Consider the following 20,967-nt stretch of genomic DNA (forward strand, 5'->3'; position numbering starts at 1 on the left):
TAACTTATACTCAGAGTCAGTTACCATGGCAACTTACTCTGTGAACCTAGCCTGGTGGGGAGCAGGTTTTCTTCGGTAAACCCAGAGTTTCTTGCGGTCTCCTCCCCTTTTTTAAAGAGTAAGCGGTGTTTAAACACTTCATTCATTCTTTCTGTACATTTATTTATTGCTGTTTTTTCCGCTGTTTAAAAAAAATAATGAATAAGATGAAGTATATATAACTCCTTAACTGGCAACTGAAAATGCAGTACATTAGAGTTACATCATATAGTTCTAAACAAATTCTACAGAATTAAACTGTGGCATTTACTGAAAATCACTTGGGGGATAAGAATGTCCATTTATACTTAGATATAAACTTCGATTCTATAGGCTACGCCACATACAAATGTGAATGTGTAGATTGTCTGATGTGTAGACACATAATATGAACATTACCCTGTAGGCCTCTCTGTGGCGCAGAAACTGTTTCTTCATACCCATCATCCTGTGAAGATGAGCATGTGTACACTTTATAACACTATTTGTCATCATTTCTGTTGTATTGAGTAGGCAACTTGCAACTGTCTGGGGTTCTGTTGGTACAGGAGGCTCCAAAAGACAGATATTAGTCTCTAGATAGATATTAGTCCCAATAGATATCAGAATCTGGGAGTGGGACCAACGAAAAACCCAACCCAAAGTAAAAAAAATGGAAATATCAAAAATACCCTATATAAAAAATAACACTAAGACCTCTTACATTTTATGAAGGCCCTTGGATCTCCAGGAGTGACTGGCTCTGATGAAGGAATTCCCTCAGCCAGAAATGCTGCTGCACTGCTAGACACTGCATGCTATTTAGTTATTTAATATGTCAAATGTTTATAAAGTCAGGTAGCCTACACACATGATATGCTCAAGCCTTACCTGATTGAATTATGGTTTTATATATTTTTTTTTTTTCAGCTGCTGCCACATTCTTTTAATGCCTGCAGGATTGCACATAGCCTTCATGAAAATTAAAATTAGGTTGAATATCTGTTCTTCCAGTTTCACCTGATATTATAACAGTTAGCCTACTCTAAAATAGTTATTAATTACTACCTACAAATGACATCTTCAACAGTGTAATTAGATTAATGTAATAATTACTATCTTTAGAAAGTATTGGTCTACTTATTATTAATTACTAAGTCCCATATCAACCTCAACACTTGAACAATACAACGAGGAGAGACAAGAAACTGCACTTTTAATGCTTTCAAAATGAACAACATACAATTGCATGAATTATTCTTGAATTGACCAAAGTGCGTAGAGGGAGAAGGTTACATTCAAAATATACCTTTTAAAAATGTATGTTAAATCCACTGTTGTTTTATACAGAATTGTTCTATAGTCTATGCAGTAGCCTATTTAATGTAATTACATCAGATTTTATTTTAAATTACAGAAGAATTAAGAGTAATCCCTTTAATTAAATTACAATATTTAGATTACTTGGTAATTAATTACACCCAACACTGTATAACAGTAATTCCTCTTTGTGTCTGGCGCTGTTGCCATGGTGACTCTTAATATTTTACATTTACATTTACATTTAGTCATTTAGCAGACGCTTTTATCCAAAGCGACTTACAACTGAGGACTACAGCAAGCGAGTCATCGTGAAGAGGCAAAAATAACGCAAGAAGTGCTCAAAATACAAAGTTCAGGCATTGCTCAGAGTAGCATAAGCCAAACAAGGGAGGATAAAAGTTTTTTTTTTATTTTTTTTTTATTTTTTTTTTATGTCAAGTGCTCACGGAAGAGATGAGTTTTCAGTTGTCTTTTGAATGTAGTTAGGGATTCTGCGTTCCAGACGAGGGTAGAGAGATCATTCCACCAGCAAGGAACCGTGAATGAGAATGTTCTGGAGAGTGATTTTGTAGCTCTCTGTGATGGTACCACGAGCCGTCGCTCATTGACCGATCGCAGGCTTCTGGTAGGGATGTAGACTCATAGGAGCGAGTGGAAGTAGGAGGGAGCTGAGCCTGTGGTCGATCTGTAAGCAAGCGTCAATGCCTTGAACTTGATGCGAGCAGCGAGTGGTAGCCAGTGCAGAGAGATGAACAGAGGAGTGACGTGGGCCCTTTTGGGCTCGTTGAAGACAAGACGGGCTGCAGCATTCTGGATCATTTGTAGAGGTTTAGTTGCACATGATGGAAGACCGGCCAGAAGAGCATTGCAGTAATCAAGTCTAGAGATCACCAAGGCCTGGGCGAGAAGTTGTGTTGCCTGCTCAGTTAGGAAGGGCCTGATCTTCCTGATGTTGTGCAGTGCAAACCTGCATGATCGAGCTGTCTTTGTGATGTGGTCTGTGAAGGTCAGATGCTCATCAAATGTTACTCCAAGGTTTCTGACCGACCTTGATGGGGTGATTAAAGTTGAATCTAGCTGGATCGTGAAGTCGTGCTGTAGAGACGGATTGGCAGGGAGGACGAGAAGCTCAGTCTTTGCCAGGTTGAGTTGCAGGTGATGTTCCTTCATCCATGCCGAGATGTCCGCCAGGCAGCTTGAGATACGTGCAGCTACTGTGGGATCATCAGGTTGAAATGAGAGGTAGAGCTGGGTGTCATCAGCATAGCAATGGTAAGAGAAGCCATGTGCCTGTATGATGGGTCCCAGTGATGTGGTGTAAATGGAGAAGAGGAGCGGTCCAAGAACTGAACCCTGAGGAACCCCTGTAGTCAGTTGATGTTCTTTGGATACCTTGCCACTCCATGCGACCCTGAAGGACCTACCTGTGAGATAGGACTCAAACCAGTGGAGAGGAGTTCCTGTGATGCCCAGTGATGAGAGGGTGGACAGGAGGATCTGATGATTCACAGTGTCGAAGGCAGCAGACAGATCCAGGAGAATGAGAACTGATGATTTGGAGGCAGCTTTTGCGATCCGTAGGGCTTCTGTGACTGACAGCAATGCAGTCTCGGTTGAATGCCCTTTCTTGAAGCCAGATTGGTTTACATCTAGTTGGTTGGTCAGAGAGAGGAAAGATGATACTTGGTTGAAGACAACTCGTTCAAGTGTTTTCGCAATGAACGGTAGGAGAGAGACAGGTCTGTAATTCTCTAAGAGTGATGTGTTTAATGTGGGTTTCTTGAGCAGTGGAGTTACCCGAGCCTGCTTGAATGCTGTAGGAAAAGTGCCAGTGTGGAGGGATGAGTTGATGATGTGTGTGAGTGCTGGTAGAAGTGTGGGAGAAATGGCTTGTAGAAGGTGTGAGGGGATGGGATCTAGAGGGCAGATGGTAGGGTGACTGGAGAGGAGAAGTTTAGATACTTCTTCCTCGGTTAGTGGAGAGAAGGAGGAGAGAATGTGTTTGGGAGTGGGAGGGGTTGGACTGGGTTCCTGTGTGTGTGCTGAGAACTGACTGCTGACAGTTGTTGTTTTGTTGGTGAAGAAGTTAGCAAAATCATCAGCAGTTAAAGAGGAGGTGGGTGGTGGTGGAGGTGGACAGAGTAGAGAGTTGAATGTCTTGAAAAGTGTTCGTGTGTTAGCGGTGCTGTTGATCTTGTTGTGGAAATAAGAAGATTTTGCAGCATGAACATCAGCAGAAAAGGAAGAGAGCAGAGATTGATACATACTAAGGTCAGTTGTGTCTTTTGATTTGCGCCATTTCCTCTCTGTTGCCCTGAGTTTGGTCCGGTGTTCACGAAGAACCTCAGATAACCAAGGGTTAGAGGGAGTAGTGCGTGCTGGCCTGGAGGAGATAGGGCAGATATTGTCTAAAGTAGAAGTTAAAGCGGAGCATAAAGTATCTGTTGCGGTATTAACATCCAGAGATGAGAATTGTGAGGGTGAGGGGAGAGAAGATGACACAGCAGAGGAAAGATGGGAGGGAGAGAGTGAGCGCAGGTTTCGTCTGAAAGTAGCTGGTAGGGGGGTTGGTGGAGCATGGGTAGTGAGTTGTAGATTGAAAGTAATGAGGAAATGATCAGAAACATGGAGAGGTTTCACCAAAATGTTGTCTGTGATGCAGTTGCGTGTGTAGACCAGGTCCAGTTGGTTGCCTGATTTGTGAGTACCTGTGGTGATGAGCCGTTTGAGATCGAATGAGGCTAGGAGAGAGATGAAGTCTGTTGCATTCGGCTTCTCTAGATGAATGTTGAAATCACCGAAGACTACAAGTGGGGTGCCATCCTCAGGGAAAGAAGACAGCAGCACATCCAGCTCCTCTACAAAGCTTCCCAGTTGACCTGGGGGGCGATATATGACTACAATATGGATCTTAATGGGAGTTGTAAGTGTAATAGCATGATATTCAAACGAGTAGTTATTGCAGAGAGAGGAGAGAGTTGAGTAATTCCCATTGTTAGAAATGAGAAGACCTGTGCCCCCACCCCTCCCAGACTGGCGAGGAGTGTGAGAGAAGGAGAAGTTGTTCGAGAGAGCAGTCGGGGTTGCTGAGTCTTCTGGACGAATCCAGGTCTCAGTCAAGCCTAAAATATTAAGATTAGAATGAGAAGCAAAGGCAGGAATGAAGTCAGCTTTGTTGACCGCTGACTGACAATTCCATAGACCCACAGAAAGAGAGAGAGGTGTGTGTGAGGATGAGAGGATGTGACGCAGATTAGCAGTATTGCGCTGCCTTCTGTGCGTGATGGGAGAGCGTCGTCAAGAGACAACAGGAATGTATTGAAAACACATAATTAGTAGGGAAATACTATACCAGTGTGAAAAGAAGAGGGAGAATAGGATACTTAAGTGCCTTGTCGGTGTCCTTGCTCGAGTCGCGCAGGTAGAGTCGATTGTCTTTACCCGAGTCGGTCTTCACACGAGGAGAGCTGAACGCTTCCCGCTGACGCTTCCGCGGCAGCGCGCACACCACAGAAATATAGTGCTTTCAAACCCCTGAGTGAGGACAGCTGTGTCTTGAAGCAATTAACACAGGCAAATCAAATAATCCGAAAATGGGAGAAATCGAAACTGCCTGTTGGACAGCTACACTGTAAAAAATGTGGCTGCGATTAGTTAAAATTTGTTGAGATAACTTAAATATCCAACTTAACCAAACTAAACTTAAGTTAACTAAACTTAATATTTTAAGTCAAGCTTGAACACATACTTTTTAAAGTTGAAACAATGTTGGATTTTAAGTTGTGCTAAATAATCGCAGCAATTTTTTTTACAGTGTACACTTAAGTGCTATAAAATTTAAACTGCAATACTCTTCAGATGTGCGCGGCTGTTATTTAAAGTAGTCACGCGTTTATTCCAAATACAGATTTGCTTGAAGGTAAAAATGTACAAATAACCACAGAATCGAAAATAGCCCTACTAATATCTGGGCTCCATTGATAATGGCTTTTTATAGTTGTGGTGCACGCGCTCAACTCAGAGTCAGTCAACTTAGAGTTGGTTGAACTAACTAATTTCAGCTGATCTGAAACCGAAAACTCAGAGTTTTCCATCTCAGGGTAAGTCAACTCAGAGTTCAAGTTTTAACTCAGAGTTGGTTGAACCTCTTTATTGAAACAGGCCCCCGGTGTGGTGTTGTAGTTTTAATAACGTTACTAGTTGTTGCAAAAGCATGTGAAAAAACTACAAAGTTTGCTAGGCGTTAATCTCGCGATAAAAAATTGACGCCTTTAAAATGGGTTTGCGTTAACGCCGTTAATAACGCGTTTAACGGACAGCCCTAAAATAAATAAATAAATAAATAAATAATAGATTATTTTTCTACTGAACATAAACCACATGAATAAGCAATAGGCCTATCTAAATTAAACCTCTCTAACACTCTTTTAACTGGATATATACCATGTAAAATTGTAAATGTAAACCCTTTTACTTTATTATTTAAACAGTATGCTTCACAAATACCCTAAACTTTATTCCAGTTTTTGACGTGAACGCGCCCCGGTTACGCCCCAGAATGACGTTGTCACGTGACCTCTGTCACTTTTGTCAGCGTTGTCTGAGAAGCCAATGACACTCAAATGCGATTAGTGTAGGATTAATGGGATTTCATTAAAATTAATTGTAGTTATCGCTGGGCGGATTTTCATGTTGGAAATAACCCGTGGAAAGGATTATGTTTCAAATATTAAACATAAAATACATTTGAATGTCCATCCTACAATGTCCACTCACATCCGTGCGCCCCCTGGAGGAAGTTAGCGTTCACTTCCACGCACGTGACAGCATTCTCTCCATTCATTGGCTGTGAAGGCGGAAGTGACTCGCTTGCATTAACCCTTCCGCCAACATCAATACAAACACACACCATCACCGCAAGAAAACAGGTAGGATAAACACTTAATTCATAAACTAAATCTAGTTTATTATATCAGCCCGCCGCGTGTCATAATTCACAATCTGCTCTCGATAAATGTATGCCTCATTTCCCGGTGTTTAGTTGTGAATGTATGTCACATTAGCTGCCCAGATTAGCATGTCATTCATATGAGACTGAAGGATTGTGATGATGATGATTGTTGTTCAATTTTACGCAATATCTGACATATTTTCATTTTATAATATTAGAACAGGGTGTTCAATCATTTATATGATCATTCTCGCGCGAGGGACCTCATCCTTACAGTTAAAAGGCATACAAATATATATGTGTAAAGACCCAATTTATACTGTGACAGGTACATAATATTAGCCTATAAATGTGTAAAATATTATGTGCAAATGTTTTTTTACTCGCTATAGCACTGTGCTGTGTATTGTTTATTTATTTATTTAATTTAATTTAATTTGTATTATTTACTTTTTAAACTAACTTTTATAATTTATTTGAATCTATTATTTAATCATTTATTAATATGAGGATGTTCTAATATTTTATTTTAATATTTTTGTTTATTTCATTTAATCTTATTACTTATTTATTTTAACTTTTATTTTACAATGTGTGTGTGTCAGTATTATGTATTTGTGATTTAAATCTATGTTTTATTATGTATTTGAATGTATTATTAGTTATTTCTTTGATTCGTTCATGAATATCTGTTCCTCTTGTGTGTGTGATGCTGGTGTCAGTATGGAGCTGGCCCACAGTCTGCTGCTGAACGAGGACGCTCTGGCGCACGTCACCGAGGCCAAGAGGGCCGTCTTCATCTTCGAGTGGCTCCGCTTCCTGGATAAAGTTCTCATCGCCGCGAACAAGGTGAACGATCATGGAGAAATAATGAGTCATATTTTCAGGGCCATTTTTACACATATGACGGCGATGTGTTTTTTAACCATAAAAACGCACATCGTTTATATCAAATATCTCAGTAAATTAATTAGACAAAATTCTCATCTGAACAACAATGACTGTAATTATACAATCTAATCAACATACACGCACAAAGGTGTTTGTAAAAGCACAAATTATATATCAACAAATAAGTTTTAAGTAACTGCAGGTTTGATGGTTGCTGGTCCACGTTCATATTTCGTGTGTTCGGATCCGAGGCCGCTAGAAACAGTGCTTGATCATGTTTGCTCCGAGACTCGTCAGGAGGTGTGCTCCTGTAATGTGCTCTGCTGCAGTTTCTGCTGATCGCATTCCAGATCATCCTGTGTAACTCTAAACATCTTCATTTTCATCTAGTGAAAGAAGTACATGACTGAAGATGAAAGCCAACGTATTAAACGTAATGGATGTGTGTATTTAATGATTATTGCACTGTTCTGTAGAGGGGGCCGAAATGATCATTTTCACCTGAGATTTTGGAGGGAGTGTGTGTGTGTCTGAGAGAGTGAAAAAACTCTCCTTTTGATAATATTACATAAATGCTGAACACACACAGTGTTGTGTGTGTGTGTGTGTGTATGCGTGTACAGATGTGTGTGTGATCTGATCGTGTGTGAGCTCAGGTGGATGTGAAGAAGCAGAAGCAGCTGGTGGAGCAGCTGACAGGGTTGATCAGCAGTGTGTGTGTGTGTGTGTGTGTAGGTGGATGTGAAGAAGCAGAAGCAGCTGGTGGAGCAGCTGACAGGGTTGATCAGCAGTGTGTGTGTGTGTGTGTGTGTGTGTGTAGGTGGATGTGAAGGAAAAGCAGCTGGTGGAGCAGCTGACGGGGTTGATCAGCAGTGTGTGTGTGTGTGTGTGTGTAGGTGGATGTGAAGGAAAAGCAGCTGGTGGAGCAGCTGACGGGGTTGATCAGCAGTGTGTGTGTGTGTGTGTAGGTGGATGTGAAGAAGCAGAAGCAGCTGGTGGAGCAGCTGACGGGGTTGATCAGCAGTGTGTGTGTGTGTGTGTGTGTGTGTGTGTGTGTGTGTAGGTGGATGTGAAGGAGAAGCAGAAGCAGCTGGTGGAGCAGCTGACGGGGTTGATCAGCAGTGTGTGTGTGTGTGTGTGTGTGTGTGTGTGTGTGTGTGTGTAGGTGGATGTGAAGGAGAAGCAGAAGCAGCTGGTGGAGCAGCTGACGGGGTTGATCAGCAGTGTGTGTGTGTGTGTGTGTGTGTGTGTGTGTGTGTGTAGGTGGATGTGAAGGAGAAGCAGAAGCAGCTGGTGGAGCAGCTGACGGGGTTGATCAGCAGTGTGTGTGTGTGTGTGTGTGTGTGTGTGTAGGTGGATGTTAAGGAGAAGCAGAAGCAGCTGGTGGAGCAGCTGACGGGGTTGATCAGCAGTGTGTGTGTGTGTGTGTGTGTGTAGGTGGATGTGAAGGAGAAGCAGAAGCAGCTGGTGGAGCAGCTGACGGGGTTGATCAGCAGTTCCCCCGGGCCGCCCACTCGTAAGCTGCTCTCCAAGAACCTGGCGGTGCTTTACTCCATCGGCGACACCTTCACCGTCTTCCAGACACTCGACCGGTGCAACGACATCATCAGGAGCAAAGATGACACCGCTGCTTACTTACCCACCAAACTGTGAGTGTACACACACACACACACACACACACACACACACACACACACACACACACACACACACACACACACCCACACACTCACTCTCTCACCACACATACTCTCACACTCACTCATTTACATATACTCACACTGACGTGTGTGTGTTGTGTGTGTGCAGCGCTGCGGTGGCGTGTGTCGGGGCGTTCTACGAGCGGATGGGCCGAATGCTGGGCAGCTCTTTCCCTGAAACCATCAACAACCTCCTGAAAGCCCTGAAGAGTGCAGAGGTACTGTGTGTGTGTGTGAGAGTGAGTGAAGAGTGCAGAGGTACTGTGTGTGTGTGTGTGAGAGTGAGTGAAGAGTGCAGAGGTACTGTGTGTGTGTGTGTGAGAGTGAGTGAAGAGTGCAGAGGTACTGTGTGTGTGTGTGTGTGTGAGAGTGAGTGAAGAGTGCAGAGGTACTGTGTGTGTGTGTGTGAGAGTGAGTGAAGAGTGCAGAGGTACTGTGTGTGTGTGTGTGTGAGAGAGTGAGTGAAGAGTGCAGAGGTACTGTGTGTGTGTGTGTGAGAGTGAGTGAAGAGTGCAGAGGTACTGTGTGTGTGTGTGTGTGAGAGTGAGTGAAGAGTGCAGAGGTACTGTGTGTGTGTGTGTGAGAGTGAGTGAAGAGTGCAGAGGTACTGTGTGTGTGTGTGTGTGTGAGAGTGAGTGAAGAGTGCAGAGGTACTGTGTGTGTGTGTGTGTGAGAGTGAGTGAAGAGTGCAGAGGTACTGTGTGTGTGTGTGTGTGAGAGTGAGTGAAGAGTGCAGAGGTACTGTGTGTGTGTGTGTGAGAGTGAGTGAAGAGTGCAGAGGTACTGTGTGTGTGTGTGTGTGTGTGTGTGAGAGAGTGTAAGTGAGTGAGTGAAGAGTGCAGAGGTACTGTGTGTGTGTGAGAGAGTGAGTGAGTGAGTGAGTGAGTGAAGAGTGCAGAGGTACTGTGTGTGTGTGTGTGTGTGTGTGTGTGAGAGAGTGAGTGAGTGAGTGAAGAGTGCAGAGGTACTGTGTGTGTGTGTGTGAGTGCAGCTTTGACCTGTTACTCCTCTCCATTAGCACTCTTTCTCAAGCTGCTGTGTGTGTGTGTGTGTGTGTGTGTGTGTGTGTGTGTGTGTGTGTGTGTGTGTGTGTGTGTGTGTGTGTGTGTGTGTGTGTGTGTGTGTGTGTGTGTGTGTGTGTGTGTGTGTGTGTGTGTGTGTGTGTGTGTGTGTGTGTGTGTGTGTGTGTGTGTGTGTGTGTGTGTGTGTGTGTGTGTGTGTGTGTGTGTGTGTGTTTCAGGCTCAGGGCCGAGGTGAGATCCTGCTGAGTCTGCAGAAAGTTCTCAGCGGTCTCGGTGGAGCGGCGGCCTCGTGTCACAGAGACATCTACAAGAACACGCGCTCGATGCTCACCGACAGATCCATGGCCGTCCGCTGCGCCGTCGCCAAGGTGAGGAGGTACACACACACACACACACGCGCACACAAACAGAGCAGCACGACTGTGTTCAACACTGATAATAATCATAAATGTGTCTTGAGCATCAGATCATCATATTACACTGATTTCTGAAGGATCATGTGACTCTGAAGACTGGAGTAATGATGCTGAACATTCAGCTTTGATCACAGGAATAAATTACACTTTACTATATATTCACATAGAGAACTGATGATTTACATTACAATGATATTTCAGGAATAACCTTTTTTACAGTGTTTTTAGTATTTTAGATCAAATAAATGCAGAAGAGAGTCTTTATCGAGTCGAATATCCACAGATCTTGTGAAGTGATTTGTTAGAGCCGACTGTGATTGGGCCTGATGATGATGATGATGATGATGATGATGATGATGATGATGAGGATGTGATGTGATTGGTCAGTGTCTGCTAGAGCTGCAGAACGAGGCCGTGTTCATCTGGACCACTGAGCTGGAGAACGTGGCCACTCTGTGTTTCAAGGCTCTGGAGGGCTCGACGTACGGCGTGCGTGTCGCTGTGTCCTCACTGCTGGGAACCGCCATGGCCACCGCGCTCATGCCCAAACAGGCCACCGGTGAGACACACACACACACACACCTGCCCCACACACACACCTGCCCCCCACACACACACACACACACACACACACACACACACCACACTCCACACACACACCACACTCCACACACACACACACACACACCACACCACACACACACACACACACACACACACCACACACCACACACCACACACACACACACACCACACACCACACACCACACACACACACACCACACACACACACACACACACCACACACCACACACCACACACCGACACACACACCATCCTTCTGTCTCACACATGAATTATGTTGAATATCAAAATGGTGTCTGAATAACTTTTGGTGTGTGTGTGTGTGTGTGTGTGTGTGTGTGTGTGTGTGTGTGTGTGTGTGTGTGTGTGTGTGTGTGTCAGTGATGCGCCAGAACGTGAAGCGAGCGACTCTCGAGGAGGTTCTGGAGCTGATGTCCACAGGGTTCCTGCGCGGAGGATCAGGGTTCCTGAAGAGTGGAGGAGAGATGCTGAAGGGAGCCTCGGTCAGTCGAGAGGTGCGCGTCGGAGTCACTCAGGTGAGACTGAAGCTGACACACACACACACACACACACACACCTCTGCTCTGACGTCACAAACTACTCATTTGCATATTTATAGAACCGCATATACTAAATGAGGCAAGGGTGTCGAGTTACATTCAAGCTATTTAAAGGCATGAAGAGATTATTTTCAAGGAAAAAAACTTTCAATGTCATTTTGATGATCAAAGATGAGTTTTAAGGTATAATATTATTAACCACAGGGGGCTTTAAATTTGATTTGTTGAGCTGGTGTTTGGCATCATAACTCCTACAATGCTGTGGGTTTATCTCAGCCATGACCAAACTGGTATCTTTTTAAACTGGTTATTCACTGCGTTACGTGTGTAATCATCTGCTCATCGGTGTCTCTCCACGCAGGCGTATGTTGTGTTCGTCACGACTCTGGGCGGCCAGTGGCTGGAGCGTAACTTTGCAGTGTTTCTGCAACATCTGCTGGAGCTGGTGGCTCACCCGCGCGCCACACAGACGCACGTGGAGGCCGTGTACTCTCGCCGCTGCGTGTCCTTCGCCTTGCGGGCGACGCTGGGAGGTCTGCTGGGAGAGAAAGCTCAAATCGCTGCTGCCAAGGAAATCTGCCTGGCCATCAGCAAGCAGATGAGAGCTGTGGGTAAGATGGAGGTCACAGGAGTCATTCACGATCACTGATACGCATCCATGTGTCTGAAATCACATTAGTCCTCGGTTGTTGCTTAGGGCTGTGCAGCGATTAATCACGATTAATTGCATCCAAAATAATTATTTGTGTTTCCATAATATATGTGTGTGTACTGTGTATAATTATTTTGTATATACACACACATGCATGATTATATTTAAGAATTTGTATTTATTTATATATAATATAAATATATATACATTAATATTGCATTAATCTCGATCAATTGCTGCACAGCCCTTTAGATATGAATCATCTTTTACGTCAAATTCTTACATATAATCAATTAATTTAATAAGAATAATAGGACGACACACTGGGTCCAAATGGGTGTTTTTGCCATTTTTATGTTCCTCAAAGAACCTTTCATTGATCAGTTCTTAATCAGATCAGTGTGAAAATTTTTAAAGAACCTTTTTATTTACCTTTTAAGTAGATGGCAGCAAGTCACTGTCTTAATATGTGTCATTGAATCATTTATACAATCGATTTGTTCAAAAGCCAGATTTGTCCAATATTTTAAAGAACCTTTTTCCACTAGAAAAAACCTTTTATGCAATGGAAAGATTGCATGGATGTTAAAGGTTCTTCATGGAACCATCAATGCTAATAAAGAACTTTTATTTTTAAGAGTGATACAAATTTTTTTTAATTAATCTGCAATTCACTGTCCTTATAAGTGAGTCATTGAATCATTCATACAACCGTTTTATTCAAAAGCCTGATTCGTTCAAGAACGAAGCAAGTGAACTGCTGTAATTAACACAATAAGTTACTTTTTTAGGGAGTAACGCAATCTTGTAACGCATAACTTTTAAAAGTAACCGTCCCCAACACTGGTCCTGACAGCGATGAGTGTTCGATGGCTCGGTGTGAATGAAGACGCTCATGACTGTGCTCTCTCCCACAGAGGCGGTGGTGAACGACCCGAGCAGCGAGAGCCGCGCCGGAGCCGCTGACGTGTCGGCTAGTCAGCATGTGATGGTGTGCGCGCTGAAAGAGCTGGGCAGTTTGGTCCAGAGTCTGAGCGCTACGGCCTCCCCGCTAATCCTGGAGCCGTCCGTCGGTAGGAGAAATGCACAACATGTAGCAGTCGGGTACATGCTACAGACAAACATCCCAGATGACTGTGTTTATGTTTATATTTATGTTTCATTACCATTGATGCTTTATACATAGAGCTCATCAAATATGGAAAAAAAAGCTCGGGAACCTATGAGGATTGTTCAAGCAAAAAACGGTTGAGCTTCCTTTTTCCATATTTTATGTGGAGTTCTTTTACAATCTCTTTATGAACCTTTGTAGCTTGAAAGTTTTGATTACATGGACTTTCAATGGAGGCACAGAAGTGTAAGTCAAACCGTTAGCAGCGTAGTCGGCTCACTATCTGGACGCCTGTGATGATGTGTGCAGGTTTTCTGGAGACGGTGACGTCTGTGCTGCTGCACCCGAGTATGGCGGCTCGTCTGTCGGCGGCCTGGTGTCTGCGCTGCGTTTCTGTCGCTCTTCCACACCAGCTCACGCCTCTGCTGGACCGCTGCGCCGAGTGCATCAACAACCTGAAGAACTCGCCCGAGGCCGTGAGCGGGTACAGCTTCGCCATGGCGGCTCTGCTGGGAGGAGTCCATCAGTGTCCTCTGGGCATCCCACACTCCAAGGGCAAGGTCTGAGTCTCCACTGCCTCCACTCCCGATCCCAGTCTGAGTCTCCACTGCCTCCACTCCCGATCCCAGTCTGAGTCTCCACTGCCTCCACTCCCGATCCCAGTCTGAGTCTCCACTGCCTCCCCTCCCGATTCCAGTCTGAGTCTCCAGTGCTTCCTCTCCCGATTCCAGTCTGAGTCTCCACTGCCTCCACTCCCGATCCCAGTCTGAGTCTCTACTGCCTCCACTCCCGATCCCAGTCTGAGTCTCCACTGCCTCCACTCCCGATCCCAGTCTGAGTCTCTACTGCCTCCCCTCCCGATCCCAGTCTGAGTCTCTACTGCCTCCACTCCCGATCCCAGTCTGAGTCTCCACTGCCTCCACTCCCGATCCCAGTCTGAGTCTCCACTGCCTCCACTCCCGATCCCAGTCTGAGTCTCTACTGCCTCCCCTCCCGATCCCAGTCTGAGTCTCCACTGCCTCCCCTCCCGATCCCAGTCTGAGTCTCCACTGCCTCCCCTCCCGATCCCAGTCTGAGTCTCTACTGCCTCCCCTCCCGATCCCAGTCTGAGTCTCCACTGCCTCCACTCCTGATCCCAGTCTGAGTCTCCACTGCCTCCACTCCTGATCCCAATCTGAGTCTCCACTGCCTCCCCTCCCGATCCCAGTCTGAGTCTCCACTGCCTCCCTCCCGATCCCAGTCTAAGTCTCCACTGCCTCCCCTCCCGATCCCAGTCTGAGTATCCACTGCCTCCACTCCCGATCCCAGTCTGAGTCTCCACTGCCTCCCCTCCCGATCCCAGTCTGAGTCTCCACTGCCTCCCTCCCGATCCCAGTCTGAGTATCCACTGCCTCCCCTCCCGATCCCAGTCTGAGTTTCCAGTGCCTCCCTTCCCGATCCCAGTCTGAGTCTCCACTGCCGCCCCTCCCGATCCCAGTCTGAGTCTCCACTGCCTCCCTCCCGATCCCAGTCTGAGTCTCCACTGCCTCCCCTCCCAAACCCAGTCTGAGTTTCCAGTGCCTCCCTTCCCGATCCCAGTCTGAGTCTCCACTGCCTCCCTCCCGATCCCAGCCTGAGTCTCCAGTGCCTCCCCTCCCGATCCCAGCCTGAGTCTCCACTGCCTCCCCTCCCAAACCCAGTCTGAGTCTTCACTGCCTCCCCTCCCGATCCCAGTCTGAGTCTCCACTGCCTCCCCTCCCGATCCCAGTCTGAGTCTCCACTGCCTCCCCTCCCGATCCCAGTCTGAGTCTCCACTGCCTCCCTCCCGATCCCAGTCTGAGTCTCCACTGCCTCCCCTCCCGATCCCAGTCTGAGTCTCCACTGCCTCCCTCCCGATCCCAGTCTGAGTCTCCACTGCCTCCCCTCCCGATCCCAGTCTGAGTCTCCACTGCCTCCCCTCCCGATCCCAGTCTGAGTCTCCACTGCCTCCCCTCCCGATCCCAGTCTGAGTCTCCACTGCCTCCCTCCCAATCCCAGTCTGAGTCTCCACTGCCTCCCTCCCAATCCCAGTCTGAGTCTCCACTGCCTCCCTCCCGATCCCAGTCTGAGTCTCCACTGCCTCCCCTCCCGATCCCAGTCTGAGTCTCCACTGCCGCCCCTCCCGATCCCAGTCTGAGTCTCCACTGCCTCCCTCCCGATCCCAGTCTGAGTCTCCACTGCCTCCCCTCCCAAACCCAGTCTGAGTTTCCAGTGCCTCCCTTCCCGATCCCAGTCTGAGTCTCCACTGCCTCCCTCCCGATCCCAGTCTGAGTCTCCACTGCCTCCCTCCCGATCCCAGTCTGAGTCTCCAGTGCCTCCCCTCCCGATCCCAGTCTGAGTCTCCACTGCCTCCCTCCCGATCCCAGTCTGAGTCTCCACTGCCTCCCCTCCCGATCCCAGTCTGATTCTCCACTGCCTCCCCTCCCAAACCCAGTCTGAGTCTCCACTGCCTCCCCTCCCGATCCCAGTCTGAGTCTCCACTGCCTCCCCTCCCGATCCCAGTCTGAGTCTCCACTGCCTCCCCTCCCGATCCCAGTCTGAGTCTCCACTGCCTCCCCTCCCGATCCCAGTCTGAGTCTCCACTGCCTCCCCTCCCGATCCCAGTCTGATTCTCCACTGCCTCCCCTCCCAAACCCAGTCTGAGTCTCCACTGCCTCCCCTCCCGATCCCAGTCTGAGTCTCCACTGCCTCCCCTCCCGATCCCAGTCTGAGTCTCCACTGCCTCCCCTCCCGATCCCAGTCTGAGTCTCCACTGCCTCCCTCCCGATCCCAGTCTGAGTCTCCACTGCCTCCCCTCCCGATCCCAGTCTGAGTCTCCACTGCCTCCCCTCCCGATCCCAGTCTGAGTCTCCACTGCCTCCCCTCCCGATCCCAGTCTGAGTCTCCACTGCCTCCCCTCCCGATCCCAGTCTGAGTCTCCAGTGCCTCCCCTCCCGATCCCAGTCTGAGTCTCCACTGCCTCCCCTCCCGATCCCAGTCTGAGTCTCCACTGCCTCCCCTCCCGATCCCAGTCTGAGTCTCCACTGCCGCCCTCCCGATCCCAGTCTGAGTCCCCACTGCCGCCCCTCCGATCCCAGTCTGAGTCTCCACTGCCTCCCTCCCGATCCCAGTCTGAGTCTCCACTGCCGCCCCTCCGGATGTCACTGACTAGATATATTTAAAATAATGTAGGCCACTTTTTACTGGTAACATCAGACATTTGTCATTATCAGGACCCACAAATATCCTCTCTTTGCATTATTATATATTATATTAAACATTATATATAGCAGTTTAATGTAGTGCGGACACTAAAACTCTGAAAACTAGAGTTTTTTTTCTCACAGTAACTAATTTTGGGTGAACTATCCACAATGAACATTGTTAAATTTTTGTATTGTGATATATTGTTACACCTCTAATGTTTAGTGTTAGAAGAATGTGTATTCGTGAAGAAGCTGCTGTCACAGGCTCCTGTAGAGTAGCAGCTGTATGAGTGCGGTGACAGAGCCTGACTGTGAGTGGTGTGTTTCAGATGGTGGTGAGTATAGCTGAGGATCTGCTGCGATCGGCAGCGCAGAACAGCCGTCTGTCTCTCCAGCGGACTCAAGCCGGCTGGCTGCTGTTAGGAGCGCTCATGACCTTAGGTGAGATCCCCTCATCACATAAGCTCTTAACATGGGCTCTTGCGTTCAGCGCTCCAGCTGTAAACGTGTACGGGATGAATGATGTATGTAATCCTGCTTATTACTCGGCTACTTTCGCACCGGAGGAGCCTTTTCATAGTTCCTAGAACTATTGGCGAAAGTACCCGGATGTCGGCGCGTTCGCACCACAGGAACTAGGAACGATTTTAGTTCTAGAAACTCCTTTGGAGGAACTAATTTACTCCTACTTCAGAGTCGGTCTAAACCAGCACTGTGGGAACTATCCTTGACGTTAGTGTGCGCTGATTGGCCGAACGCACGTGAACCACCAGCACACGCCATATTTTAAAAAGCTGTGTAAACACACAGATTATAGCCTTTATATTTACTCCAGAAACGAACTCTACGAACATGTAAAACAGTGATAGATGGACATCTTAACCTTTACGCTGAGGAGAAAATGCAACACTGGACATATACTGTCTACTTTCTGTGTATAACAGTTCTATCTAATAACGTATTAGACAGGACTGCTAGACAGATCGTAAATAATGAACTCTGAGAATGCGAACACTGTTTGCTCAGACTCTGGCGTTCTCAGCGCCGTCAAAATAGTCACAACAACGAGCACGGTTTACGTCACTTCAGAGTTCCTGCTGGCGGAGCGAATGCAACAGGAAAACGTTCCTAAGGCAACCATTAGTTCTCGGGGAACACCCTGGTGGCTCGTTCCTATAATTGAGTTCCTAAAACTATCCGGTGTGAAAGCCCCTACTGTAGTGGCCAAAAGTGCTGTCTAGAGGGGATGTTCGATTTTAATGACCCTACAAGTTCGATTAAACCATTAACATGTGATATATATACATATGCAGTGCAGTTCTCTTGCAGAGAGACTCCGCCCATACACCCTGCTGATTGGCTGTGATTTATTTTGTCCCATCTCAAAGACATGTTGCATCAGATGTGGACAAACTGATGTCACTGGAATCTTATTGCATCGCGTCTAATTAGAGCACGGGGTGAAGCATCTCTCCTGAAAAAAGAAGAGGCTCAGAAGCACAGTGTGTTTCTGGCCTAAAAGCATGTTCACGATGGCAGTAATATTAGCAGTCGTGCTGTTTCATCTCCTCAGGGCCGTCTTTAGTGCGCTACCACCTGCCGAAGATGCTGCTGCTGTGGCGTAACGTGTTCCCGCGCTCCCAGAAGGAGCTGGAGGCGGAGAAAGCCAGAGGAGACTCCTTCAGCTGGCAGGTGATGCTGGAGGGCCGCGCCGGCGCCCTGTGCGGTAAGACACCTCACATCAGCCCTGATGGCTTTCTCTGCTCTATCACACGCATCATGAAAACATCATGTTTCTGCTTCCTCACAGCCATGCGCAGCTTTGTGGCCCATTGTCCAGAGCTGCTGACGGAGGACGTGATCCGCAGACTGATGACGCCCATCGAGTGCGCCATGACCATGATGTCCCAGTGAGTGTGACGCAGTACAGGATTTACACTGAAGACATGCCGTGCTCAGCACTATTTCTGTTATGCCTGGTTCAGATTACACTATTTTTTGTCTGTTACGATAGTCACTGTGTCAGATTACGTGATTTTGACTCCTAAAATCTTGTCGTGTCATGGACAAGAAACATGTCAGACTACACTTTGCTTTCCGACCAGTCATCGCGTGCCGTCTCACACGCACACATTCCCACATATATATACACAAGCACACACACACACACTCTCGCTCACTCATTCACATAAATGCTGTTCTATTGAATATTCTATTCATCAAAGAATCCTGAAAAATAAAAATATGACAGTTTCCACACAAATCTGTAGCAGCTCAACTGTTTTCAACATTGAACATTGCAGAGACTCCGCCCACATGCTCTTCTGATTGGCTGTGATTTTTAATTAATTTGGTTGCGAGTGCAGTGCGCTTGCATAGAGACTCCGCCCACACGCTCTTCTGATTGGCTGTGATTTATGATTGATTTGGTGGCGAGTGCAGTGCGCTTGCAGAGAGACTCCGCCCACACGCTCTTCTGATTGGCTGTGATTTATGATTGATTTGGTGGCGAGTGCAGTCACTTGCAGAGAGACTCCGCCCACAAGCTCTTCTGATTGGCTGTGATTCATGATAGATTTGGTTGCGAGTGTAGTGCGCTTGCAGAGAGACTCCGCCCACACACTCTTCTGATTGGCTGTGATTCATGATAGATTTGGTTGCGAGTGTAGTGCGCTTGCAGAGAGACTCCGCCCACACGCTCTTCTGATTGGCTGTGATTTATGATTGATTTGGTGGCGAGTGCAGTCACTTGCAGAGAGACTCCGCCCACAAGCTCTTCTGATTGGCTGTGATTCATGATAGATTTGGTTGCGAGTGTAGTGCGCTTGCAGAGAGACTCCGCCCACACACTCTTCTGATTGGCTGTGATTCATGATAGATTTGGTTGCGAGTGTAGTGCGCTTGCAGAGAGACTCCGCCCACACACTCTTCTGATTGGCTGTGATTCATGATAGATTTGGTTGCGAGTGTAGTGCGCTTGCAGAGAGACTCCGCCCACACACTCTTCTGATTGGCTGTGATTCATGATTGATTTGGTGGCGAGTGCAGTGCGCTTGCAGAGAGACTCCGCCCACATGTAATCATAAATGTTTCTTGAGCAGCAAATCATCATATTATACTGATTTCTGAAGGATCATGTGACACTGAAGACTGGAGTAATGATGCTGAAAATTCAGGAATAAATTACGCTTTACTTTATACTCGCATAGAAAACAGCTCCTAAATTGTAATCATATTTCACAGTTTTGATTAAATAAATGCAGCTTTGATGAGCATAAGAGCCTCTTTAAAAGCATTAACAAATCTCACAGACCTTAAACATAAATTTTTTTTTGACTGGCTGTGATTTTGAGTGAGGACTGCTAAATGACCTGACAGTACAGTGTGTTGAACTGTGTTTTGTGTGGCAGTGTTCCTGCAGTGATCAAGGTCCACGGAGCTCATCTGAAGGCCAGCGCTGCCATGGTGCGCCTGCGCCTCTACGATATACTGGCCCTGCTGCCGCCCAAGACGTACGAAGGCAGCTTTAACGCTCTCCTGCGCGAGCTGGTGGCCGAGTTCACGCTCACGGATAACTCCGCCAACACCACCACGTCTCTGCTGCGCTCGCTGTGCCACTACGACGACAGCGTGCTGATGGGCTCCTGGCTTCAGGAAACCGATCACAAGTCCATCGAGGATCAGGTGAGGGGCAGAAACCAGTCCTGCACTGCAAAGAAATGCTGCTCTTACCTAGTGTCTCTGTCTGGTTTCCAGTCCAAATATCTAAAACTTCTCAAATCAAGATGCATTTACTAGATGAGTAAAATGACATAAGATAATATGTCCTGTTTTCTGGGGAAATAAATAAAAATGAAAAGTTTTTGCTTAAAAAAAGCTAAATTATCTGCCAATGTGGTAAGAAAAATAATCTTGTTTCTGTTTGAATTAACATTATTTTTCTTACCCCATTAAAGGAATTGACCCTTCGCAGGGAGCTTGATTGACAGGTGATCTGACCAATCATACTTCGCCATCCGCCATTTTGTCCGCCAGAGCAGTCAGGAGAGTTAGTAGATTAACGTTGGAGGATTTGAGCTTGAGAAGCGGAGTGTACTGACGTCTTTGCGCGGTTAAAACAACATTCCTTCTGATGTTCATTCATGTTTATTTGATGCTATAGATGAACTAGGAGGAGGAGATGATCGGTTCACGAGCGGCTTTAACTGAGCGATCTGTCACACACATTAAAGAGACACAAAAATGTATTTATTGTTTAAATTTCTTTTAAAAAATGACCAAATTTGAAAGGTGAGACTTTGTTTAATATCAAAAGTAAGCTGGCCTGTCCTGTCTCAGTGTGTTGTCAGTGTCTCTCTGCTCCGCAAAATGTGTTTTTTCGTAGCTTGTCGGACATAGCAACAGTAACTAAAGGGGGCGGGTCTTTGCGAACGCACTTAAATGACATGAAATCATTACAGAGAAGTTGAAAGTGCTTTATAAATAAAGTTGAGTTGAGCATAAAGGGAATTTTGCGCAGGTTCTGGAGTACACGG

General features: G+C 46.5%; 2 protein-coding genes across 2 annotated transcripts in view; one reads left to right on the top strand and one right to left on the bottom strand.

The window, feature by feature from the left end:
* Nucleotides 1-373: 373 nt before the first annotated feature.
* On the bottom strand, nt 374-6,184 carry LOC307009917 (uncharacterized protein; the record flags this gene model as incomplete). Its single annotated transcript, XM_079634134.1, has 5 exons — nt 374-487; nt 2,464-2,990; nt 4,050-4,615; nt 4,725-4,828; nt 6,152-6,184. The coding sequence occupies 5 exons, from the start codon at nt 6,182-6,184 to the stop codon at nt 374-376; spliced, it is 1,344 nt and encodes a 447-aa protein (XP_079490260.1).
* heatr5b (HEAT repeat containing 5B) overlaps nt 6,151-20,967 on the top strand; it is a 50,988-nt gene continuing 36,171 nt past the window's right edge. The window contains exons 1-14 of the mRNA XM_079634976.1: nt 6,151-6,269; nt 7,015-7,141; nt 8,621-8,832; nt 8,993-9,101; nt 10,124-10,273; nt 10,709-10,880; nt 11,288-11,442; nt 11,828-12,077; nt 13,036-13,191; nt 13,539-13,789; nt 16,762-16,873; nt 18,006-18,158; nt 18,243-18,342; nt 19,843-20,116. Of these exons, the coding sequence (XP_079491102.1) occupies nt 7,016-7,141; nt 8,621-8,832; nt 8,993-9,101; nt 10,124-10,273; nt 10,709-10,880; nt 11,288-11,442; nt 11,828-12,077; nt 13,036-13,191; nt 13,539-13,789; nt 16,762-16,873; nt 18,006-18,158; nt 18,243-18,342; nt 19,843-20,116 (2,220 nt within the window). The 5' untranslated portion in view covers nt 6,151-6,269; nt 7,015. The remainder of the gene's footprint in view (nt 6,270-7,014; nt 7,142-8,620; nt 8,833-8,992; nt 9,102-10,123; nt 10,274-10,708; nt 10,881-11,287; nt 11,443-11,827; nt 12,078-13,035; nt 13,192-13,538; nt 13,790-16,761; nt 16,874-18,005; nt 18,159-18,242; nt 18,343-19,842; nt 20,117-20,967) is intronic.

The sequence above is a fragment of the Phoxinus phoxinus genome (assembly GCF_949152265.1).
Source record: "Phoxinus phoxinus genome assembly, chromosome: 14".
Classification (NCBI taxonomy): Eukaryota; Metazoa; Chordata; class Actinopteri; order Cypriniformes; family Leuciscidae; genus Phoxinus; species Phoxinus phoxinus.